Source organism: Lissotriton vulgaris, chromosome 10 (assembly GCF_964263255.1).
Source record: "Lissotriton vulgaris chromosome 10, aLisVul1.2, whole genome shotgun sequence".
Classification (NCBI taxonomy): domain Eukaryota; kingdom Metazoa; phylum Chordata; class Amphibia; order Caudata; family Salamandridae; genus Lissotriton; species Lissotriton vulgaris.
The window spans coordinates 844,387,325-844,414,158 of NC_141698.1; the positions used below are offsets into that span (position 1 = coordinate 844,387,325).

General features: G+C 43.7%; 1 protein-coding gene across 1 annotated transcript in view; it reads left to right on the forward strand.

Moving 5' to 3' along the window:
• Positions 1 to 410: 410 nt before the first annotated feature.
• Positions 411 to 26,834, forward strand: part of CUBN (cubilin) — a 1,372,460-nt gene continuing 1,346,036 nt past the window's right edge. Inside the window, exons 1-3 of the mRNA XM_086941783.1 lie at positions 411 to 636; positions 780 to 909; positions 2,631 to 2,726. Coding sequence (XP_086797909.1) covers positions 518 to 636; positions 780 to 909; positions 2,631 to 2,726 — 345 coding nt within the window. The 5' untranslated portion in view covers positions 411 to 517. The remainder of the gene's footprint in view (positions 637 to 779; positions 910 to 2,630; positions 2,727 to 26,834) is intronic.

Below are 26,834 nucleotides of genomic sequence, written 5' to 3' on the forward strand. Positions count from 1 at the left end.
TCAACACAGTCTGTAAATAAAGTCCTATAGGGAGCCACAGTGCATACCCCATTGCTTGTCTTGGACTGCACCACCACATTTTTCATTAAATACTTTCCCTTTAACATCTGAATTTGGCGCCCTGAAAAGTAAACTTGGGCTTTATAAAACCTCAACGTGGAGATATAAATCCAGAAGATACATAGAGTAGAACTTTAGTGATTGGAAGACTGCACGCGCCGCTGGGGTAGGTTTTCCATTCTCTACATTATCTCCTTCCAGACAGTACTTGTTGCAAAGGTCACGGAGCTAATGATTGAAGATGTGGAGCGTTCAGGTGGAGTGCCAGAGAAAAGAGTGTAATCAGCTGTTTGACCGTTCACACGTCTTCACTGAGCAGGTAATACACCGCTCTCCTAATTTATAATCTAAAGAAAACCTGAAGGGCAAAGGGCACCTGGCTGGCGGCAGCCTTAAAGGAGACAAGCATAGGCATTGCAGCACTTCTCCTCCAGAGCCCCATGGGTTGGCAGTGCCCATGGATCGCCCAAATCACTTTTCATTTTTTGTAATTTTATTTTTAGTACTTTCTGGTTTAAATGGCGAGTCTGGGACACGTCTGAAAGGCAGAGAGAAAAGAGATGTTTGGACTGAACAGTAAGTGTTGTCATTGTTTGGTCTCACAACCTTTTAAAGCAATATTTGGAGTCTGAAGCTATGTGCTAATCTGTTGGGGTGTAGACAATTTATTATTTGTGATTCGTGTTTATCTAGTAGTATATTTTATTTTTCACTTACAGGCCGCGGATGTCTTCTGAGAATGGTAATTTATTGTTCCTGACTGGCTTCACAAAAAACATTGAGTTTAAAACGGGGTCGCATGGGAAAATCAAACTCAATGATGATGACGTCACCGAACTTTTGAACCAGGTACATTTTGTCCAGGATTTACTATATATATCAGAGGCACGTTAGTGCCCTGTGGTTATGGGTACAACCACTAGTCCATAGTAAAACTAATTTTGGATTGCTGTTACATTTTGTGCCGTTTGGTAAATCAGCAGAACACTGCATTTTACTTTATTTCAATGCTTGAAAATTGTGTTCCAATTGAGTATAGGGTTTTAAAGTTATAATGGTGGGCTATTTTGGAAGTGGGTTTACAAAATGATTTTTTTTAATACTAGAATGTCACCGAATTGTGCACGTGTGCTCAAAGGACAAAACTGTCTTCTCTGTGTTTTTTTGCAAATTGGGTGTAATTGGGTTGAGTAGTTTTGCTGTGGTTTCAAAAAAGTATGTAAAGAGTGTGCAGAGTATGCAACCATTAAAGGGATGAGCGGCATTCGGAACGTTGATTGGCTAAAAAAAAACAATTTCTGGTCCCCATTCTATCTATAATGTAATCAATGTCCCACTGCAACGAAAGGAAGCATATGCAGATCCCTTTTAATTTACACAATTGAGGATAGCTGGGGCCTCGTTGCAGAAAGTACCTGGGGTGACATTCGACGTTAACACCTGAGTTATGCCCTACAGGGTTATTCCTCATTGATATTAGGGTGTGACCTCATGTGAACGAGGCAACACCCTTCCTGCTGCACACGTGCGTATAACTCAGGGCGCTGGGGCGAACCGGCTGTTGGTACAAATGAAGTGGCCCACAGTCTGGGTAGCAGTGCTTAATTTGTGCCGGCGGTTTAAGGTGCTTGGCACCGCACTTAATTGTCAGCACAGCTTCAGTGACAGTCCACCACATGGTGGCGCTGCCTTTTTATTTCGAGATGAGCACAAAAAAAGTGTTTATTAAGTCAATATACATTGAAAATGAATAATACCAGCCTCTCGTGCCATTATTATAGCTTTGCATCGCCTGAACCAGTCTGAATTGTCACACTTGTAGAAGTGTGATGGTTAGGCGTAATGTTGGTACTGTCATTGGCAGCGCTGGCCTGATATGGGTGGTGCTGGCTGCAGTGGCCTTCGAGAAGGACCCTGGTACTTATTGCTATTTTTTTTACAAATTAAGCACTGCTGTTTAGCCTCTAAACTTGTGAGGGTACATGGGGGTGCGGGGACACCACATGCACTACCCTGCAGGCTTGTGCACTTACACTCTGCACCCACCTGCAGGAGATTCCATCCCCCTCTAACCTTCTGATGCACCTCCTATTAGCGTTGAAAGACTGGGCTTCAGTTGTAAACCTCTCTTCCGCATTCAACATTTTGTTGACCAGACTGCTGTATAAGTTTGTGCCCGCTTTGTGAAGAGCGTATTTTTTTAATGTAATATTGAACCCTGGTGCTCTTTGCACCCCAAACTGTGTTTCCTTTTAATTTGTTACGTACGTGCATCTGTTCACCTAAGACGTTAGGCGTGCTGGGCGCCCCAAACTCAGGGTGCAGGAACCAGATAGACATAGAGCACCATTTTGTTTAATACAGCCTGGTGTGAGAACGCTAATTACATTCTATTACATGTACAATTTCGGAGCGAATTATGATGTTTAATGAGCCCAAGCTCCTACAGTGTGAAATAGATTTCTATACATTATGTCTTCCACCATGCATTTCACGAGACGGTCCTGTTAATTCCTTGAAAACTCTTTGAAACGTACATCACGCATAAAGTAATATTGTTTTAAATTTAGATAAGAAGAAACACAGATGATATTACAGAGTTAAAGAAAACTGGAGGTGGGATTCCGCAGAATATATCCAATGAAATCAGGTCGTTGAACTCTAAGGTAAGCCCACCGCATGCTCTTCCTCATTGTACCATAACTATCATGACTGCTTGATCACGGATTGTTAGGCAAAACATGCTAGGTGGTCACCATGATTGCTAGTATACATGAAGGTACAAAGCTTGTTTCAGGAGACATTTTGGTATTTCTCGCAAAAACGTATGAAAACGATGACTTTCACAACACTAAATATTGCACGATGCACGTGGACTCCAAAAAATGTATATGAAACATGTTGTCAGAAACCTTCATTGCCGCCACCTTCATCAGGTTTTCATTTGTTCGTCATGGGTAATCCATTCAGATTTAAAGTCACAAGGAGAAAATGTACCCATTCCAATGTACATTCAGTTTCACCGTAAGCTCGCGATAAAACAGCACTTCCATTTATTATTGCCACACTAATCATTCTGAGAAAATTGTATGCCCGGCCTCCAAGTACTGGGAAATAAATTGCATGGGCAAGAGGTAAACTCGTTGCACTATCTGAAGGTCAATGATCTGGCATTTCGCAGAACTTCGCTTACGCAACAAAAACTTCGCATCTGCCACCGACATTGTCTTTCCCACCTCCTAGGCCTCAGGGTGTTTGCTTTCTCTTTCGCTTCTTTCTTCTGGCTTTTGAGCTCTTTTAGGGCGCTGAAGCAGCCTTCAGGCAGCACACGCCTGTTTAAAGCAATCAACATCACACAAATCCGGTTTATGTGAATTCAAAAATTGCGAAACTATATGTTATACGAGTTGGAGCCGTTAAAATGTGACAGACAGGTTGAAATTCCAACCAACGACTTCCAGTGTTTTTCTGTGTGCTTAAAGCATTTTCCATGCTTTTCATTAGTATTTTTTTATTTTATTTGTCACTTAACATCTCTTAGTTCACCTAAGACGTGACAATTTACACATGTATTCCCATGCTAGCGCGCTGCCCTGCTTGTGCACTTTTAAAAGATTCTGGTGCATATGTACCAAGAATTAATTCACAAAAAGCACTTGCAAAAAGAGCACCGACTTTTTCAATGAATCTACTGATATTTTGCAAACTGACCCATGTACCACCAATATGTCGTTCACAAAATATGGATTTGTTTTGTAGTGAGTAAAAGATGGCCTGTCTAATGAATATTTATTAGGCAGTTCAGAATATGTGACTCACGAAATTTGGTCGAAATTGCAGTGAAAGTGGCATGCAGGGGTCAGCAGACCACCATACCTGTGATTTTTTTTTTTTTTTTTAAAGAAACTTTTCTTTTGAAGCAGCCAAATTTCCTCAAAGGAACAAGGCTGTTAAAAAAAAAAAGTTTTCTTTTTTTTTCAAAAGTCTCAGAGTAGGCAGTTATCCTCTAGAGACCACTACCTACATACCTTGAAACATTGACCTTAATTGACAAATAGTAAAAGGTCTAACCGGGAAAACATCCATGTTCTTAATATGGTACTACCCCAAACTGGGAGTCAATAACTTTTCCATGGTTACCACCAGTGGTCTTGAACCATTGATGTATCAGGGTGCCAATTGCTATTTCGAACGAACGTCCTCACCACTCCCCTGCTAAATTGCAATTTATAATACATTTGAAAACCCATATACCGATTCAGGAAGACTTTTCATGATCAGTAAATGGGTTTAGTAAATTCAAAAAAGCTTTTAAGTGGTCGAAAACCCTTTGATTTTGTGAATTGGAAGGTTTACAACCGTAAACAAGTTTCCTTCATCTGATCCTCTATTTTCAATATTGATATAGTCAGGGCATCAATGCTGTACCTTCTACTTCCTTTTCTGATTCTATGAGCGCTTTGAACTATCATTGATTAGTAATTGTACTTTACAAAATCTGTAAATAAATAAACAAAATCGAATTTTTTAAACTCCTATTTACAACACATGATGCCAATGTTTAAGGTCTACAGCCCGACTGAGTTGCAGAATTGGGTTTTGCTACATTAGTCAATTTCCACTGGCACGTGGGCATAATTATTTTGCAGGTGATATGTTTTTCCTGGTCCCAGAACTGATTACTGAATCAGCCGTGGGAAATATGCCTAAATAAGCATCCCCAAAACATTCTGTATAAACATCCTATTTAAAATTAACCTCCTAGGTGTTAGTGTCACCCAGTTTGCAAATGATTACAAGCATGAAGGCAATGATTATAAAACACAATGCACTTTGAGACCATGGTGTGGACAGTGCATCTGACTGTCAGTTACAGAAAAAGTTTTAGGAGTGTCACAAAAGCTAGCATTGTAGCAATCTCCCTCAATGTACCATTAATATTCTTGCAGGAATTTGTAAGTGGTCTTGAATCGTACATACAGAACACAGGGGATTTTCTGAGGAGAATCTATGACATCCCACATGAGGAATCTTTTGTCCCGAATTTCCCATTAGGGCGGGCTTAGAGCAATGAGACATTTTATAGACTCAAGACCAATAGCCTCATTGAGATGACTCGATGGTGCTTGGATTTTTTTTTATGTTTGGAAAGGACACATTCTGACAGGTCAGGGGTGCGGCCATGGGCACTTGCTTCTCCCGAAGTTATGCACACCTACACATGGGTTGGTGGGAGGAGCAGGTGCTCAGGGTTAAGCATGCCAGGGAGTTGGCTGAGAGTGTCATTCTCTGGACAAGATTAATTGATGACTTGTTCATACTGTGGAATGGTTTGCAAAAATCAGTGTGGCAGTTTGTGTCAGTTTTAAATAACAATTCTTTAAATTTACAGTTTACTTGCACCATAACTGAATCAGATGTTTGCTTTTTGGATCTTGAGGTGTTTGTGAAAAACAACAAATGACACACTAGAACACATAGGAAACTGACAGCAGGGAATTTTATCTTACATTCACATAGCTTCCATCCACAGAAACTCAAGCAGAGTATTCCACACGCAGAACATCTATGGACGAAAAGAAACTGCAGTGACACCACGAGGGAAGCACAGAGGAAATTATCAGAGAGATATACTGAGAGAGGATATAGTAACCAGGTTTTAGAACAAGCTCAGAACAAGGTGGAGAGAATCACAAGAGATTCGTTATTGTTCTCAAGTAAGACAGGAGGACCGAAAAAAAGAAAAGGCAAGGAGGAATTATGTATGATCACTGGGTACAATGCCTATCTTGCCAAGGTGAGAGAATCAATGAACAGACTCTGGCATTTAGTAAAAATGACCCTACATTAGGTAGCATATATCTGGTAAACCTCTTTTAACATCTAGGTGAGCAAAATCTATGTGACAGGATCTTGTGGTGAATAGCCCAGAGGTGACAGACATGGAAGGTTGGTTAATCAATCAATCAATCAAAGACATTTATAAAGCGCACTACTTACCCGTAGGGTCTCAAGGCGCTTGGGGGGGGGGGGGGGGGGGGAGCCGTTACTGCTCGAACAGCCAGGTCTTGAGCTTCTTCCTGAAGGAGAGGTGGTCTTGGGTCAGGCGCAGGTCGGGAGGGAGGGAGTTCCAGGTCTTGGCGGCCAGGTAGGAGAAGGACCTTCCTCCAGTTGTCGCTCTTCGGATGCGGGGGACGGCGGCGAGGGCGTGATTGGCCGAGCGGAGGTGGCGTTTGGGAGCGTAGAAGTTGACTCGGTTGTTGAGGTAGCTCGGGGCTTGATCGTGTAGGGCTCTGTGTGCGTGGGTGAGGAGACGGAAGGTGATTCTCTTGTTGACGGGGAGCCAGTGCAGGTCTCTCAGATGTCCGGAGATGTGGCTGGTTCGTGGGATGTCGAGGATGAGTCTGGCTGAGGCGTTCTGGATCCGCTGGAGTCTCTTCTGGAGCTTGGCGGTGGTACCGGCGTAGAGGGCGTTGCCGTAGTCCAGTCGGCTGGTGACGAGGGCCTGGGTGACGGTCTTCCTGGTCTCGGTGGGGATCCACCAGAAGATCTTCCGTAGCATGCATAGGATGTTGAAGCACGATGAGGAGATGGCGTTGACTTGCCTAGTCATGGAGAGGGAGGAGTCCAGGATGAAACCCAGGTTCCGTGCGTGGTCCGTAGGTTTGGGTGCGGTGCCCAGGGCGGGGGGCCACCAGGAGTCGTCGCAGGCGGAGGGCGAGGAGCCCAGGATGAGGACCTCCGTCTTGTCTGAGTTCAGTTTCAGGCGGCTGGTTGTCATCCACTCGGCTACATCTTTCATCCCTTCGTGCAGATTGGCTCTGGCGGCGGCGGGGTCGTTGGTCAGGGAGAGGATCAGCTGGGTGTCGTCGGCGTAGGAGATTATGTTGAGGTTGTGTTAGCGTGCGATGGCCGCGAGGGGGCTCATGTAGACGTTGAAGAGGGTGGGGCTCAGTGAGGATCCTTGGGGGACGCCGCAGATGACTTCGGTGGCCTCTGACTTGAACGGTGGTAGGCGGACTCTCTGTGTTCTTCCATCGAGGAAGGAGATGATCCATTCCAGTGCCTTCTCCTGGATTCCGACGTTGCTGAGGCGCTGCACTAGGGTGCGGTGGCAGACAGTGTCGAAGGCCGCGGACAGGTCTAGGAGGATGAGGGCCGCTGTTTCTCCGTTGTCCATCAGGGCTCGTATGTCGTCGGTGGCGGCGATGAGGGCGGTCTCGGTGCTGTGGTTCGCTCGGAACCCAGACTGTGAGGGGTCGAGGGATCCGTTCGTCTCGAGGAAGGCGGCAAGCTGTCTGTTGACGGTCTTCTCGATGACTTTGGCTGGAAACGGGAGGAGCGAGATGGGGCAGTAATTCTTGAGTTCGGTGGGGTCCGCTGTGGGTTTCTTGAGTAGAGCGCTGAGTTCGGCGTGCTTTCAGCTCTCAGGGAAGGTGGCGGTGTCAAAGGAGGTGTTGATGATGTCCCGCAGGTGGGGTGCGATGACAGCGTCCGCCTTGTTGAAGACGTGGTGGGGGCAGGGGTCGGTCGGGGATCCGGAGTGGACGGAGTTCATCATGCGGACAGTGTCTTCGGTGTTGACCGGAGTCCAGGCGCGGAGGGTGGTGGTGGGCGGCGTTGCTGTGGTCGTGGCGTGCGTCGGTTGGATGCTGAAGCTGACATGGAAGGTTGGTTAATTGCTGTGAGAAGTTGGCCTGGCATATGCAGTCCACTAGTTATAGTGGGCACCTTGTATCAGTCCAAACAACGCCTTAGAGGTGATAGGTGAAAGACAACCTTTATTGAAAGCTATCAGCTATCCTAGTGGTAGCTATGGAGAGCAGCCTTCAGGCTAAATCTTGAAGGAATTATAAAGCAGTTGTTTTACCAGTCTATAATCTCTTGGATGACCAAATGAAAGGAGAGCCACACAAGGTAAATATATATATATATATATATATATATATCAGGAACACTCCAAACTTCAGCATGCAAGTAAGGCACTGACTCCGTGAAATTGTTTATTCCAAATAAGTTTTATTCACTCATTTAGGCTGCTTGACGCGTTTCGGCGGTAAGCACCCGCCTTGTTCACAACATCTTAGCATACTGAGGTTACATTTATACCCCTAGGTCATTGCATTACATCATGCGTGTTTCACTCTTGTTTTTAGGCATATTATAGCTTGTTTTACACATTTTTGACATGGTTCCCATGGTAACCCTGGGTGACGCCTAGGTGCATTTGACATAGAAGAGTTACTTTCGTTTTTAAACTTCTACATTACGTCACCCTCCCTCTCACGTTTGCTGTGTTACTATAGTAACCCACCGGTCATCCCAGCCCAGTGATTGCCTCCCTCTCACTACGTGCGCGGCGCGCTGCCTCCGTGTAGTTTTACAGATGGACTCGCGCTCTTGTCCTGACTGTACCCAAAGTGAAGGTGAGTGTTCCTCATTGCCGCCCCGTGGCTGTTAACTATACGCTCTAGTGGGTACTGTTTATACGGCGGTGTCAGAGGCTCTGGCTCGCGCTTTCTATGTGACCGCTCTTAAGATTGCTGCGCGTTTTGTCTCATTCGTGCCGGGCGCGGGGAGGACTCATTATAAAGTTGCGCTCCGGTGGAAAGGTGGTATGCGTGGTTGCGCCTTCTGATGCAAACAAATTCCCAATAACTCAGTGTTATTTTCTCCGCTCTCTACGCTCCAAAGGAAGTCCCGTGTGTACCGGGTGTGGGTCAACCAGTTACGGAGTAATCTCCGTTTGAGCCGGATGCGTTTATAGCATAAGTTGCATTTACGAGATGAGGGTTCATAAGGGGAACTTGGAGGAAATGTCGAGCCTTTCTATGTATATTCATGTTACAAATCACACACGTATATACGTTACCTGGCATGCCCAAGTCATATAGTGGAAAAACTCCTTACATGTCAATAATACAATAAATATATAGTAAGTGACCTGGGGCGCCCATAGCTACTACTGTCGTCTCCTAGTGGACCGGATTTATGGTGTGTAAAGACATTATGTGCTGAGCGTGGTTCATACCCTAACACATCCAATGTATTAAACTTTGTATTTAAATAAACATAGTCATACTTGTCCCACATGCAGTGTTATACTTGTGTTGCCTATATAATTATTACATTGATATTTCCTCTCATGTCTTTATGTTGGTGTGACTGTCAATTCTGCTAAACATACTGCCTATCAAGCTGAAACTGCTCACGGGGTATTTACGGTGCTCTAATCTACAGTGAAACATAAATTAAAAATAGAACAAAAGATGTTTTTCTGGAAGGGAGAGAGTTTTTGTACTTAAGAGGAGGTCTGACCCTATATATTCAAAGCCTAGGCCCTAGCTCTCGTAACTACAGGTGTACACTCAGGGCTTCATCTGAGTTGAGACCATTGGGTATTTTGGAATTTAGTAAAATAATATACCTGGATTCCAATCTTCTCAAATTCTGGAGACGATTACCCCCTCTGATAGTTTTTGGGACATTGTCAATGACAAAATATGTCAGTACTCCTATGTCACCTGCATGGGCCATGTTGATGTGCCTGGCCACAGGGTATGTCGGATCATCATTAGTGACTGCGCGAAGATGCTGGAGGATTCTTACATGAACAGGGTGAATGGTGCTCCCCACGTATCGCTTACCACAGATGCACGTTAGCACATAAACTGCGTGATCCGTTTTGCAGGTATATTTATCTCGGATCTTGTATGGTTTCTTTCTGAAGGGTACATCTACCTTAGTAGTGTTTACACCATGTTTACACGCTTTACATTTAGTACACCTACTGAACCCTTTAGACTTAGAAAGCTAATCACCAGGTTTCTTGAGTGAGGGTGCATTACAGACAAGGTGATCCCTCATGGCTTTTGCCTTTCTGAATGCTATCATTGGCCTGTTACCACATAGTTCACCAATTATAGGATCTTTCTTCACTAGTGTGATATAGATATATATATATATATATATATATATATATATATATATATATATATATATATATATATATATATATATATATATATATATATATATATATATATATATATATTATATGTATTTATTCTAAACCTACCCTACTAGTCTCTTTATGAGGCTAGAGGTCAAAACTCATAAGTTACAATTAATATCACACAGTAAATTAGCACAATATACGTTGAGCCTTGGGGGCGCACCAAACCATATATGAAGAAAGTGGTATGAGAACCACGACTTGACTAGACACAAGGCCTAGAGCCTGTAGAATCACTGGGGCCACAAGGAATCACCCAAGGTAGTGACACAGGGGACTCACGGGGGACGCTTGCAGTGTGAGAACACAGCCACGAGATGGCGTTAGCTTCTATGGGGAAAGTCGCGGTTGGAAATTTAAAGATAAAGGACACTTAGACTAGGACTTTGAGCAAACCCCTTTAGACTTAAGGGATTCTATGTCCAACACCCACGGGAGCACTGGAGTACTCGAGTTACCTCACCCAGGGAAGCCGGGTGCATAGGTGTCTATTGGTGTCGGGAATCGTTTTCAATGGCGATCTGCTGCAAAGTGCTCCTGCCATAGAAGTGGAAAGTGTCCGATGTGATCCAAGTCTAGATTGAAGATGAGAAGAACCTGAAAGCAGAGGGGACAGAGTCTGGGTCATTTGCCAGTGACCAGGGGCACGATAGTGAAATGCCCACCGATGTCTGGTGATTTCAGGTGAAAGAGGTGAAGCTTGACTCTTCAGCTACGAGGACCAGGAGGTGTCAACAACAACCAGGATCTGGAATCGAGCTGTCCCATAAAGGATGTCGAGTGCTGCGGTGTCGGTGCCTGGATTGAACCCAACAAGCCTTGGCAACAGCAACCCATGCAGGAATCAAAGAAATGTTTCGGTGTGGACCAGCAAGGGCAGAGGGACTCACCACATGGTGGGGAGTCAGGGCACATTTGGAGCAACCAGGGAAGCCCAAGGAAAATCAAAGTTGCCTTTGTAGGGACCCACCAGTCGACGGACCAGGGATTCCAAACGGTCTTGAAGCGGAAATGCAAGAAGCGGCCTCACGGAACACTCGTGGAGTGTAGGCCCAAAATCTTCGCTGCAGATGGTGCTTGGGGCTTGAGCTACAAGTAACCCAAAGCACAACTTCAAGAGACGTCGAGAAGTTAATGCACTTTGAAATGTGCACGGTGTCCAGGAGTTCTGGTTCCACGTCACTCACGGGGGCTGCGGGTCCAGCTTTGCTGGGGACTCGGGTTGGCCTCTGAAAAGTCTGGAAATCCTCTTCCTGGGCTGCAAATACTTTGAAGTCTAGCAAGAGCTTCGGAGATGCAGACCAGCAAATGCTTTGTTGGTGCCTGCCAAGCAGGGGAGTCCCTCCTTGACCCCAAGGGAGATTCTTCCATCCTCTAGTCTTTAGTAGAGCATCGAAGTTCCAGGATTCAGTTGCAGAGATTCGTCCAGGTGTAATCTAAAGTCCTGTTGCCAGGGGTTCTTACTTATACCTAAGAAAAGGGTTGGACATACTCTGAGGACCCACCTATGGGAGGGTCTGGAAAGAGGGATGGCTACAACCATTTCCTTTGTTCAGTTTCACGCCAGAGCAGGGGCTGGTAGCCCCTGCAACCGGTTTGAACTGGGCTATGCACAGGGACACCAAATGTTCCCCCAGTGCAGACTTCAAAGCATTCTCAGAGTGCACCCACCCAGTCCCAATACACTAAAGCCTTTCTGGGAGGTGGTTACACCTCACTGTGACAGGAAATCTATGTTCCAGGTCTCTTCTGCCGGAGTTTCGGTCAGCAGCAGGAGGCCAGACTCGTGTCTGTGGCTGCAGCATCCATTTTGTGATGCCAGAGCTCTTTAAACTTGGTATCGGGTATACCGGTGTGTACATGTCTCTTCCTCTAGAAGGGTGGAATTCTACCCCCGCCGCCAGGACTGGCGGTGGGGGGGGCTTAGGATTCCTAAGTGTTTGACACCAAACACGGCATGTTTCCATGCAGCCATTCCAAAGATAGCATTTACAGCTAAGCTATAATGCACTTAAGAGTATATGGTCTGGTTGCATCACAGAACAGCCCCAGAGAATAGATTCCGAAGGCTGCAGAGGGGTCCTTCTCATGCATGGGCATCCTCTCACATGAAACCAAGCACCCTGCCTTCAGGATTGATAAGGCCTGCCATAGGGGTGACTGATAGGTTTCTATGTGCAGTGAGTAAAAGTAGATATAGGTAACCTATATCTTAGTAAGGGGTGCATGCACCACCTTACCCAGGCTGCAGTAGCAGTCCTGTGGTGTCATTTTGGAAGGCTTCCCAGAGGTGGCATAATACATGCTGCAGCCCCTTGTAGGCTTCCGGGGTCCCTATGACCTTAGTACCTGGTGCACCATATACTAGGGACTCACAAGGGTACCCCAGTAACCAAACTGGAGTGTACCTAAAGTACTTACAATCAATTTAGAGAGGAAGCAGCTAGGCTGGGGTCCTGGATAGCAAGGCCCAAGCCAGACTAAGTCAAAAAACATGAAAGCACCAGAAAGAAAGTTGGGGCAACCATGTAGTCAGATTCCACCTTCCTACAAGGGCCAGTTCCGACTTTGTTAGGTGTCATAAATGCAAAGCCTGCAAATATGGTCTCAATAAGAAAGAGATCAAATCACTACTATTAAAGAGTCCATGGAAAATTCGATGATTTCAGGAGCGAATATTTAGTTTATATTCTTCAATGCTCATGCCCAAAACGATATGTAGGGAGTACTATTCACATGGCGCATGTGAGAATTCTGCAACACCTTAGGGCAGTAAAAAACAGTCATAAACAAAAAGGAGCAAAAGAGTGAAAATTATAACCAGGTTGCTTTCCACTCACTGAACCATTATACACAAGACTTGATTATGTAAGAACACTAGCAGCAGTCTAACCCTTTCTCTGCCCAGGAGCTGGCTTCGTCAAAATGCCAGTCATACCTGGTTTCCTGTGTTCAATTTTAAATTGCTTGTCAATACACCAAATAACATCTCATCTCATGAGAAAAGCCAGTAAAAAAAGTGTGAGAGGTCAGAAAGTACCTCACGTAAGCATCCCCAAGGGAGCTGCTTGTTGGTACTCACAAGTTTGCTCATGCTATCATCATTTGTAACTTTCATGACCATGAAGTAAGAAATGTAGTGTCCTAATTTTGGAGGTGAAGAAAAGAAAAGAATAATGGAAAAGAATGCAATATAAATGCTTGTGTCATTCTTCACCAACCAGACCCAGTAGTGAGAAAGAAGAAAATTGCTTCTCCAAGCTGAAATGAGTTGTGACTCACTTGCAGGTATACACACTTTATTGATCGCCATGAGCACACTCAGATTAAAAGAACGGCATGTGTTAGATCATTTCAGTTAGGAAAGGCCAACATGTTTCATTCCCAATTATTTGCGGCAATTTCATCATGGCTTGGGGACCAGTCTCCCCCTTACTGGTACTTCAAGCATAGCCTGTGGTGATCGACAAACGATAAAAGAAAGATGGTGCTAACCATTAAAAGCACATTGATATTGTTTACTAGCAACATTGCCCAGACGTTAATGCATGAAAATATACAAGATAATACCATATTTACCAGGTGGTTGCTAACAGAGTTCGTACCAGCAACACACCATAAGGGGAGCGCACACAGCTTTTAGCCAGGCATCTCATGCAGAGAGTAGCAGTCGCCACTCATCAACCTGTGGGTATACGTACATACATATTAGTGGATATGCACTGATCAAATCTCCTGGGTGTCACCGAAGGCGCGCCAAAGGCTAGCCCGTCTGCGCCCGTCAACGCCCATACATGCCCAGCGTCCAGTTACTATGCCCAATTTTATAAGTATTCCTCCCAAGAACTCAGAATGCTCCACTCTACTTCACTCACACCCAAACCTGATATTACTGCATGCTTGCGCCACAACAACATACTTCACCTCGATACTCGGTCCCTGAGGTTAGCCAGCCACCAGCCCATCCCTATCGGCAACAGGGAAAAAAAATATGAGCGTAAGGCTATATCAGTATTCTATCTCAACACATGATCCTAGGCAGACACCAGCTGGAAATCTTTACCCTCCTAGATTCAGAAAAACCTGACATTCTTCTGGTCACCGAAACTTGGCTCACTCCTGAATCCTCGCCCGACATCCTAGCTGCTCTACCAAAGGAATACTATATTCTGCAAACAAACCTCCCACCAGGCAAGATGGGTGGCGGAGTAGCAGCTATCATCCATAAGGATCTCAGATTCACTGCTCTCACCCCACTCTGCCTTCCTGCAGTAGATAACACTGTGATAAAACTTGAGTCAGACTCGGCCCGCTTATATGTGTATTACTCTATAGGCCCCCTCAGCACATGCCCCTTTTCCCCACTCTATGGGAGAACAAGTTGCATACCTAGTAACAAACCACGCCAGAATCCTATTAATAGGAGAATTCAACTACTGGGCAAACAACCCTCAAGGAGGGCCACAATCCACCGAGCTGACTGAATACCACACTGGTCAACACAGGTCCCCACCCCACACCCGACATCAACCTCCATGAGGAGACTATCTCAGCTTGGTTCTTAGCGGCCAGCAATGAACATGCCCCACTTAAACAAATTAGATTAACCTGCCATCATGAGGCGCAGAGATGGTTTTCCCCATAACTAAAACTACAAAAACTCACTCTCCACTAATCAGAAAGGAAGTGGAGGCAGAATTATTCAAACGCAGGAAACATCACCTACCTAATGGCCTTGAAGGAATACAAAAAGGCAATCTCCACAGCTAAGGCGGCACATTTCTCCTCTAGAATCCTAAACTCAAACAGCCAAGCTAAAGAAATCCTCGCAATCATAGACAAATTGTCCATCCCAGAGAGAGTACTAAGCAAACCCATGCAGTCGCAGGCCCTCTGCGACTCTCTGAACAACTTTTTTATTGATAAAAGCATCTCCATCAAAGCCAGTATTCCCACCCATACGTCTCCAAAAATCTCCCTACCTACGCCCAGAAATCCCCACTCCCTCGATTCTTTTCCGCCCATTGACACAGAGACCTTATGTGACCAACTGTCAAAGGTCAGATCTGGCACCCCTTTGGACCACTGCCCCCCTCATGTCCTAAAAGCAGCCTTCATCGCCTCCCTAGGCCCTGTTCTCGCACTCCTAAACAACTCCCTGTCCCAGGGCTCTGTCCCTAATGCCTTCAAGGAGGCTATAGTGGTCCCCCTCTTAAAGAAACCAGGGGCCGACCCCCAGACGCTGGCAAACTACTGCACCATCTCCTTGCTCCCTTATCTGGCCAAGGTATTGGAAGCCGCTGTTGCAAAATGCCTGTCAATTTCATGGAACAGACTGAGTTCCTTGACCCACGCCAAGTGGGTTTTCGTCCAGCCCACTCCACGGAAACAGTGATACTGGCATTACTGGACTCCCTACTAGAAAAGGCTGACAGAGGCACTCCCCAGGCCCTGATGCTGTTAGATGTCTCGGCCGCATTTGACACAATCGACCATGATATATTGGCAGACCGTGTCAGTGAGGCAGGCATCCAGGGCCCAGCCCTTAGATGGATCAACTCCTTCCTAAAAGACCGCACTCAGGCAGTCCGTATTGGTCAGTTCACAGCCCCCAAACTCATAACCACATGTGGGGTGCGACAAGGTTCCTCGCTTTCCCCGCACCTGTTTAACCTCTACCTTCTCCCACTTATCAGATCCTTGAAGAAAAGAAGAGTGGTCACTTTCAATTATGCAGACGACCTCCAACTAATGTTTACAATTCCAGTCAATATCTGACTTTCAGTCCACCATGAAATTCATTCGTCACTGGATGAACCACAATCACTTAAAACTAAACCCAGGCAAAACCGAACTGGTTCTGACAGGTAGTGGCCCCAATCAGTGGGGCCCACATTACTGGCCAAACGAATTAGGTGTCCCCCGTCCCCTCCCCCCTCAATGAAAAGCTTAGGGGTTACCATAGGCAACAACCTTTCCCTAAAATCTCGTGTAGGCTCTGTGATTTCCACCAGCTTCCTTCAGTTGCGAAAAATTAGAAAGATAAGCAGGCTACTGACCAAAGCAGCTCTGGTACAGGTCCTGATAGCCGTGGTCCTATCACGTCTAGATTACGCCAACACAATATATCTTGGTCTACCACTTGGCTTTACAAAACGGTTACAGATGGTACAGAAGAAAGTGGCTAGATTGATATACAGACAGCCCAGGTGGCAACACGCCTCCCCCTTCTTAGGGAGCTGCACTGGCTCCCTATCCCCCAACGCTGCATATTCAAAGTTGGCTGCCTGGTGTTTAAATCCCTCATTTCTCGCTACACTCCTTCACAAAACCTCCGCTCGGCCCAGCTCCAACTTTTGACTGCCCCTACCTTAAAGCAGAAGTGCCAAGGGGGATACAGGTTTGCAACTCTGGCCCCCTGTCTATGGAACTCCATCCCCCTGGAAATCAGGTCAAGCACTGACCTACTGAGATTCAGAAAATCTCTCAAAACTTAGCTATACATCCAAGCATACGAATGAACTGCCTCCGGGTCGGCACCCCCCTAGTACTCAGCGCTATGAAACCAACTGGTGTACAAGCGCTTTATAAATCATTTTTAACATAACATAACGTAACCCATATCTCCCATTTAGTTCGTGAGTGCCCACCTCACATCCGTACATCTATCCCGCTAGGTACTATTCTAAATCTTCGCAGCCTAGCAGTACAATCGTTTTCACTCTGCAGGCATCACTGACTCTGTACTATATTGGTCATATCTTGCTGGAACCCCCAAACAAAATGTCATATCACTCAGCCGTACTTGGACGTGACCAGCTGTCTCGTGCCGGCAATTACTGGGCATCCTCACAACCCCCAATCACACTACTGTACTCTTCCCGCACTTGGGAATGTCTGTCTTGCACTCGTACCGTACGCCGAGAGTATTCATGTGCTCTTTCAAGGGCGTGGTGTGTGTCCTGGAAGTGCAACGGGAAGCCCGCCCGTTGACCTCAATCGGCATACGCCCTGTAGTGTGAAGCAGGACACTGGTACACATCCTGCTCACCCGCGGGTGCCATCTTGGAAATACTAGAATTCCATATGGCCTCAACTCTGATGAAGAATTATATGTACATATTTTGAGAGAATTCTTTTTCTTTTCTTCTCTCCTGAATAGCCAAAAGAGATCATATGAGGTAAACATTTAGTTAAAGAAGATAAGAATCTCTGAGAATTGGAGTGATCATAAAAGTGAAGGTATAAAAAGCGCTTGCACTTTATAATCACAAGTTTAGGTTATGTTATTGTATTGTTGCAATAAATCAGTGAAACTATAGAAAGTTTATGCATACAAGAAGATGACAATAGTTGTGAGGTACGAGTACAGTTGCCCAAGGTGTGTGCCAAACACAATATAAGACAAGCAAGGGGAGGAATCTTCTGCTTCTACATTGTATAATCCCTGTGAAGTCAGATTGTTGAATAAGGAACATATTTTGCCCATGCACTAGCCGAATTCACATTTGTGTGTGTGGCACCATCTGGATATAAAAAATATAAATAATATGTGTATACAAAGGTGATAGAGATAATTTACCTAAATAAATGTATCAAAGTGTACATTTACAATGTTGTGCAAACTGTGAGGATGATCCTGCAGGAGTTTTAAATATGATGCACTTTAAGAAAGTTTGGCAATATTAAATATAACACTTGCACTTTATGAGAGCTGGCAAAGGTCACTTAAAGCACCTGCACCTTAAATAATGAATTTAGGGTGATCAAGCAGTATACATTTGATGACTATGTAGGCACTGAATTTATGCACGAGCACCTTCTTTTGACGTTAAACCAACCTTTGCAATACAATCATGTAAATATCTGAGATGCAGTCAAGTATGATCAATTTTAAATATTGAGTCAAGTGGCAATATGAATTTGACATAGGCAGAAAAAACAAAAAATAAAAAAGTAAAAATATTTAAGAAATTAAAAAGATAATAAAAAGAAAAATAATGTGTAAAATGAAAAAAGTAAACAAGATGGATTGTAAGTAGTATATGTGCCATAACATAATTGCCTTTTGATGTGTATTCTATGTTTATTAAGTTTGGAAGATTGTGATCTATTATTTAAGACATGGCAAGTAATGGCGTCTAGTGTGTGATCAAGGCAGTAGTTACTGCCAAAACGCGTTACAGCCAGAAACAAAGGTGCGTTGATTTTACCTTGCCTTGCTGTGTCGGTGTCCAGTCTGTGATTGAAAACTGGAATTGGCCTATATATATTTAATTGTGTGTATATATATATTTATATATCTATATGTAAATATTTATATATCTATATTGCAACATATTGCAACATCTGAGAGCAATTGTAAATTCGGATGTTACATACCCAGTCGCCCGCCACTTTGAATTGGTGCATGCCAAAAATCTGAATCACCTCAAATATTTTGTCATCGATGCTGTGCCCAAAAATATACGGGGAGGGGATCGGGAAAAACTTTCAAGGCAACTGGAAAGTAAGTACATTGTACTCCTAGGCACCAGAATCCCTAATGGGTTGAATAGGGGCGAAGATCTGCAGGTCTTTCTCTAGTAACATCGTGTATTAGCAAATAGAATTGGGTCCAGCATCCATCCAGCATTTGAGTGAATGTCAAGGTTGCCATGTCTTAGATAGGTTCCTTTTCTACAGAACAAGTATGTTGTCTTTTGGTTCCAGGAACACAGTTTCTCGCAATTTTGTAAATATGAAGCCTTTTCAATTATTCTTTGCACACAATTGGTATCGGTTCATATAAACCGGATTAAAATGTAACCTTGGAAATGTATTTAAGTAGATCAAAGGTATTACAAGTCACTATGGCTGTAGTAAGGTTCCTTGTATCAGCTTTTACGCTTCAGTGTTTACATCTGTGTATATATATGAAATATCAGCGCACTTTTTGCCATTTTGATCATTTTATGATGATTGGTTGCATTGATCCTTTTATTATAAATTTGTAATTATTGCGCAATCACCATGCACTTTCATTGTTTTTAAGCACTTTGCACTTTTTTGACACCGAACACGCGTGGTTACCGATTTTATCTGACATGGATTGAAAGCACGGTTGTTATAAAGGACACGTTGTTTTACATGTCTGTTTATCTTGTTAAAAGACTCATTGCCAATAGATGAGTAATGTTTATCATAAAAACGTGAGCACTTGCACTTTATTTTCATTGTTGCAATTACAGACTGTAATACGAATACCGATATCTAAATTTTTGAAATTTGATTCATTAATATTGAATAATAAAAAGAGTATTGTTATATCATTGTATTTTCGGCGTGTTTCCTCTCAAACCGTTGTAAATAGCGTGGTTGATGTATATATATTTTTTCTATGTCAGTTATCCACATGTTTGGTGTCAATCGTAATTAACACAGTATCTAAGCACTCCATTGGTAATTTGATGCCATGTGATCAAGGCTGTTGTGATACAGCTGAAACGCGTCATGCAGGTGAAGAGGAGAGAATAAAGACACTTCATTTCACTTAATCTGGTGTCCGAGAGATCTGTACCTGTGGGAGAAGTACGGCATCGAGAGCTGAACATACAGGATATTGCTTTCATATATATATATATATTCACTGAAAAAACCATAGGTTATAGACCATATATAGTTAGGAATTAGCATTTACAAAACCTTGAAAATTCACTGAAAAAAACATAGGTTATAGACCATATATAGTTAGGAATTAGCATTTACAAAACCTTATTTTACTCACACAAAACCATTGAAATTCGCATATATAGTTAGTTGCACTAACTATATATCGCGCACCCGCAATCCACTGCTGATCATGTCACATATTACAACATTCATGACATGGACAGTGACATCACTGATGACATCACTGATGACATCTCAAATGACATCACTGATGACATCACTGATGACATCTCAAATGACATCACTGATGACATCACTGATGACATCTCAAATGACATCACTGATGACATCACTGATGACATCTCATTTGACATTACTGATCACATCACTGATGACATCATTCATGTGATAATACGATGAACCTCTTCAGACTCTAATATAACCTTAGATACCCTCAGTGTAAACAGACACTCACAGACTGTCACTCATCCATGGAGTTACTCACACACCTAGTCAGTCATGCAAAGAATCGATCACACCTCCATTTCCTCAACTATACAGTTATACACACCTTACTTATTCAAACATATACTAACACATATTTACTCTCTTATACAATCCCTGATACAAGTTCACAATGATCCATACAGCCACTCTCACATTCACTGGCTCTTATGCACAATTATTTATATATGTCAACTTTCACATGTACTGTGTTTTACATATGTACTTACTTTGACATGTAGCACTGAGATATCCATTCACTCACCAATACACTCATGCACACAGTCAACCGCCCATACAGCTGTTTCCACATGCACTTTTGAACCCATACATCTAGTGAATCAACTGCTCACACATCTATGCACAGAGTAATACACCTCCCAGCCACCCACACACATACTCAGTCTCCCATACAAATACTTGGGCAACCAATCAATAACCCATATAGTTACTCATATAGCTACTGATCAACACATGCAGCAGTTTACAAAACAACAGACATAATGATGCACAAATTAAGACAGTTTAGTCACTAACCCATGCACTCAGTGAGACACATTTAATCACTCACTCATACAGTCAGTCATGCACCTACTAAATCCTTCATCCAGACACTTATACATCCACTCATTCTTCAATATGTAGACATATTTTAACTTTACAGAAACATACAGTCACTGGATGTTGTCATCAGTGATGTCATCAGTGATGTCATTTGAGATGTCATCAGTGATGTCATCAGTGATGTCACTGACCATGTCATGAATGATGTAATATGTGACATGATCAGCAGTGGATTGCGGGTGCGCGATATATAGTTAGTGCAACTAACTATATATGTGAATTTCAATGGTTTTGTGTGAGTAAAATAAGGTTTTGTAAATGCTAATTCCTAACTATATATGGTCTATAACCTACGTTTTTTTCAGTGAATTTTCAAGGTTTTGTAAATGCTAATTCCTAACTATATATGGTCTATAACCTATGGTTTTTTCAGTGAATTTCAATGGTTTTTTAATAGCAAATGTCAAAAGCTGTAAAATGTATTCTTCTTTTAAAGAAAAAATATATTTTATATGTATTTAATATAACTTTTTTATGTATATAAATTTATTGAGGGAACAAATTTATCAACTATCATGCTGAAGAAGAGTGTGGGGAAAAAAAAACAAAGAGGAGGACTAAGAGGAAAGAACAATCAGTTCAAAAATACAATTTTTTTTTTACATATATGGGCCTCCTCAGCCACCCTCAGAAAACCTAGGGGGCCAGGATATGTCTCCCGTGCCCCCTTATACCCATTCCCAACATTGTTTATCCTCCATCTTGTGACTAAATTCGTCCGAAACACAAGATGGCTGACTCCCGTTACGCTACCGGTGAGCTACCCGGTTCGCGTACCGGGTAGCGCTTCCACCGCGAAAAATCGAAAAAAATTTATTTTATTTTTTTGCCCCGCGGGGCCCTTTAATAGCCCCCACATCAATCCTAGGGGGTCAGGAGGGGTCTACCTTGCCCCTTTCATTCATTTCCCCCTTCGTTTATTTCCACCTCTTGTCTCTCGATCCTACCGAGAGACAAGATGGCGGCCGCTCCGGACTGTGTAGAATGTTGAGAGTCACCGGAGAGCCAATCCGCTTCTCCTCGCGAAGTTCCGTTACGCGTCTGGTACGCGAACCGGGGCGCTAACCGGGACGCTGTCACAGATATATATATTTTTTTGAAAGTTAATTTCTCAAAATCCACTGGAGCACATATCTTGAGACCTAGCAAAGGCACATCGGGCAAACAGTCCCTACAATTTTGCCAAGTTTCATAGAAATCCATTCAGCCGTTCGAGCTAAAAGTGAGTCCAACCACCCTATGGAAAACTCAATGTTAAAAACACGTTTTGGGACCCCCCTTTTTTCTCGGCCCCCGCCTGACGAAACCCCCCCAAACTTTCAGGGGACGCTCAGAAACAAAATGTGCCATTTTCCTGAAAATATCAGCCAATTCCGTCCATCAACGCCAAAGTTATTCAACATAGAATTTTCAGAAATCCCTATTCAAAAAAATCCTAACTATATATACCTACTGGCGACCGCCAGTAGGTAATATATATATATATATATATATAAACATTTCTATGGCAAAATGAAACCCCTCATTTTGTTCCTTTGCAAATTAAATGTTTTAAGTGTTAACACTTTATTCCAATCAAGATGACTTCAGGTGTGCCGTACTTTTGTCATAAGTAAGACTGTTAGCGCTCTAGTTGTTCTTTAGAACACTCTGGGACATTCTGTCACTGGGCTATAGTTGGGCTACATCTGGCTGATATTTGGGCTACGTTTGTTTTTTTTTTGTCTCTGGTGGCCATCTTTGGGCTACATTGGGCTACATTGGGCTACATTGGGCTACATTTGGGCTCTTACATATATATATAGCCCAATGTAGCCCAATATATATTTTTCAAAGTTAATTTTCGTAAAAACCACTGGAGCATATATCTTGAGACATAGCAAAGGCACATCGGGCTACCAGTCTCTACAATTTTGCCAAGTTTTGTGGAAATCCATTCAGCCGTTCGAGCTAAAAGTGAGTCCAACCGCCCTATGGAAAACTCAATGTTAAAAACATGTTTTGGGACCCCCCTTTTTTCTCAGCCCCCGCTTGACGAAACCCCCCCCAAACTTTCAGGGGACGCTCAGAAACAAAATGTGCCATTTTCCTGAAAATTTCAGCCAATTCCGTCCATCAATGCCAAAGTTATTCAACATAGAATTTTCAGAAATCCCTAGTCAAAAAAATCCTAACTATATATACCTACTGGCGACCGCCAGTAGGTAATATATGGGAATCATACCGCTACCTGAAGGGATTGTTTTTAAAATTGCACTCGGAATTGCTGCTGTTTTTAAAAGTTTAATGTAGTAAATGTATTAGGGGGCACTAGTCATTTCCCTTACCTGATATCAACGTGTTGCTCACGGTGCAGAGCTCCTTAGCAGTCTCTGCCTGGCCCTGTGCTCCAGCCAATCACGAGGGTCGGGGGAGGAGACGGAGGCGGGGAATCGCTCAAAAGACGGCTCTGAAGCGGGAGCGGGCACTGGGAATCATACCGCTACCTGAAGGGCTTGTTTTTAAAATTGCACTCAGAATTGCTGCTGTTTTTAAAAATTGAATGTAGCAAATGTATTAGGGGGCACTAGTCTTTTCCCTTATCTGATACCGACGTGTTGCTCACAGTGCAGAGCTCCTTAGCAGTCTCTACCTAACCCAGTGCTCCAGCCAATCACGAAGGGCGTGGGTGGAGACAGAGGCGGGGAATCGCTCAAAAGACGGCTCTGAAGCGGGAGCGGGCACTGGGAATCATACCGCTACCTGAAGGGCTTGTTTTTAAAATTGCACTCAGAATTGCTGCTGTTTTTAAAAATTGAATGTAGCAAATGTATTAGGGGGCACTAGTCTTTTCCCTTACCTGATACCGACGTGTTGCTCACGGTGTGGGGCTCCTTGGCAGTCTCTACCTAGCCCTTTGCTCCAGCCAATCACGAAGGGCGGGGGAGGAGACAGAGGCAGGGAAATTGCCACCTTGTCGCGGGAGCGCAGCGGACACGCGCAGCGGGCGCGCCAAAGGCAAGCCCGTCTGCGCCCATCCGCGCCCAGAAGGGACCAGGGGCCATGATCTATGGCCAATTTACCAGCTATTCCGCTGAGGAACTTAGGTCCATGCGTCAATCCGTCACCCCTCTTGGTTGTGGAACAATCACGCATCTGAGGTCAATAAGGATCTGCAGATCTCAGACCAACTACCAGGAGGTACCAAAACCCCCCACACATCCGTGTAAGCAATCTATTCCTCTTCAAAACAAACCAATTAATGAAATATTAAGGATACTCTATTTAAATACAAGGTCATTAGTAAAACACCAACTAGATATTTTCTCATTATTATCGGGGGATAAACCAGACATCCTGTTTGTAACCGAAACATGGCTGAAATCAGATTCCACGCCTGACATTCTGGCAGCATTACCCAATGACTACTATATACTTCATACAGATCGCCCCGGCAAGACAGGAGGAGGAGTTGCTGCAATTATTTAGCACGACTACAAATTTACGACCATGACTCCTCTTGATCTCCCGGAGGTAGATAATCTGGTTATTAAGCTAGATTCTAAATTGGGACCACTAATCTGTGTCTTGATTTACAGGCCTCCACAGTATATGCCACTTTTTCCTGCACAGTTGAGTGAGCAAATGGCCAATATCGCCACCAATTATACTAAAATTCTGCTAGTAGGTGATTTAAACTACTGGTCAAATGATCTGCGAGAAGGGCCTCACTTCATAGAACTCACTGAAATTTTCACTAATCTGAATTTTTGTCAGCATGTGACCTCAGCCACACATAACAAAGGCCACATTTTGGACCAGGTCTGGTCAAATAACATTACTGTATCCTCTCTTACAATTTTACCTTGTCTATGGCCGGACCATCATCTCCTTCAGTTTCTAGTCACTATGACTACAGATATCAAGACCCCCTTGGCTGACGGAGGCCTGATTAGGGCATGGGGATCCTTAAATAAATCAGAATTCTTGAACTCCTTGACTGATCTTCCAGTCTCACTAACTTCAGATCTGGACCTTCTAGACACCAATATCTCAAGCTGGATATCGGCAGCTAGTAACTTGCATATCCCACAAAAAAAACTTAAACAGGCCCGCCGGTCGGAGGCCCATAAATGGTTCTCTATGGACCTAAAAGAGAAGAAACTTGCCCTCCGCCAAAAAGGACGCAAGTGGCGACAAAATTATTCTAGCGAATCCAGACAGATCTATTCCTTAGAACAGAAGGAATATAAAAAAGCTATTAGTACAGCTAAGGCTTCGCATTTTTCATCCAGAATCCTTAAATCATCTAACAAGTCCAGAGACATTTTTGCAATTGTTAATGAACTAGCCAATGCAGATAGAATTTTACCCTCCTCCATGCCCACCCAAGACATTTGCAACTCCCTAAATAACTTTTTCTTTGATAAAATTGCTGCTATTAAAGCAGGTATTCCTATTTCTATTTCCAATACTAAGGAGACCTCGGCTAATCTACCCATCAATCATCTTACTTTAGACTCCTTCCCGGCCATTAGTAATCAAGATTTTTTGGACTTACTGTCTAAAGTGAAATCTGGCTCTCCCTTGATTGCTGTCCGTCCGATGTACTCAAGGACATATTCTCTGCTTTACCAACTGCTGCTTTAACCCTTCTTAATGAGTCTTTTCTTCAGGGATATGTACCTAAAGTTTTTAAAAATGTGATTGTGGTTCCTCTTCTAAAAAAGCCTGGAGCTGATCCTTTCAACTTATCTAACTATCGCCCAATCTCTTTGCTTCCTTATCTGGCGAAAGTGCTGGAGCACATGTGGCAAAATGTCTGTCCAATTTTGTGGAACAGTCTGGCTACCTAGACTCTCACCAGGCAGGCTTGCGCCCGGCACATTCAACGGAATCCATGATACTGGCAGTATTGGATAACTTACGTAAGAAGGCGGATGAAGATATACCCCAGGCCCTGGTATTACTAGATTTATCAGCTGTGTTTGACACGGTCGACCATACTATCTTGGTTGACCGTGTCAGACAGGCAGGCTTCCAGGGACTGGCTCTAAAATGGATTAGCTCTTTCCTCAAAGACCGTACTCAATCTGTTCGTCTGGCCCCATTTACAGCCCCCAGGTTATCTATATCATGTGGAGTCCCACAAGGCTCGCCGCATTCTCCTCATTTATCTAATCTATACCTCCTCCCCTTGATTTGTAAACTGAAGGAAATGAATGTAACAACCTTCAATTATGCTGACAACCTTCAGCTTACCTTCACTATTGACAGCTCACCTAGGTCAGAGGCTGCATTCCAGACCACCATGTTATTCATCCGCCAATGGATGGATCAAAATCATCTAAAGCTTAACCCTAGTAAAACGGTAAAACAAGATATTTTGGGGCCCACAGTACTGGCCGACGGACTTAGGTCCCTCACCAGTACCTTTTACGTCAGTAAAGAGCCTAGGGGTCATCATAGATAATGACTTATCACAAAAAAATCAAGTAGGCTCAGTGGTGTCCAAGTGCTTCCTTCAACTCCGAAAGATAAGGAAAATCAGCCGCATACTTAACCATGCGGCGCTAGTTCAGGTGAAGTTGGCACTGATACTATCGCACCTGGACTATGCAAATTCTATCTATTTAGGGCTGCCTCTATTTCTTATCAAGAGGCTTCAGATGGTCCAGAATCAGGCGGCCAGGCTAATTTATCATCAGCCTAGATGGCAATCAGCCAGACCATTACTGAAAAAACTCCACTGGCTTCCGATACCTCAAAGGACAGAATTCAAGACGGGATGTCTAATCCTCAAGTCACTGCATGGCAATAGTCCCATTTTCATTGACACTCTTTTAAATAGGAGTACTCCCTCCCGCGCCCTTCTCTCAATGCATCTTCAGTCATTGAGCACTCCTGCCTGCAAGCGAAAGCGACCAGGTGGACAACGGTTTGCGTATTTGGCCCCTAAATTTTCGCTCCTTTGCAGATTTACTTAGGTCCAGGAAATGAC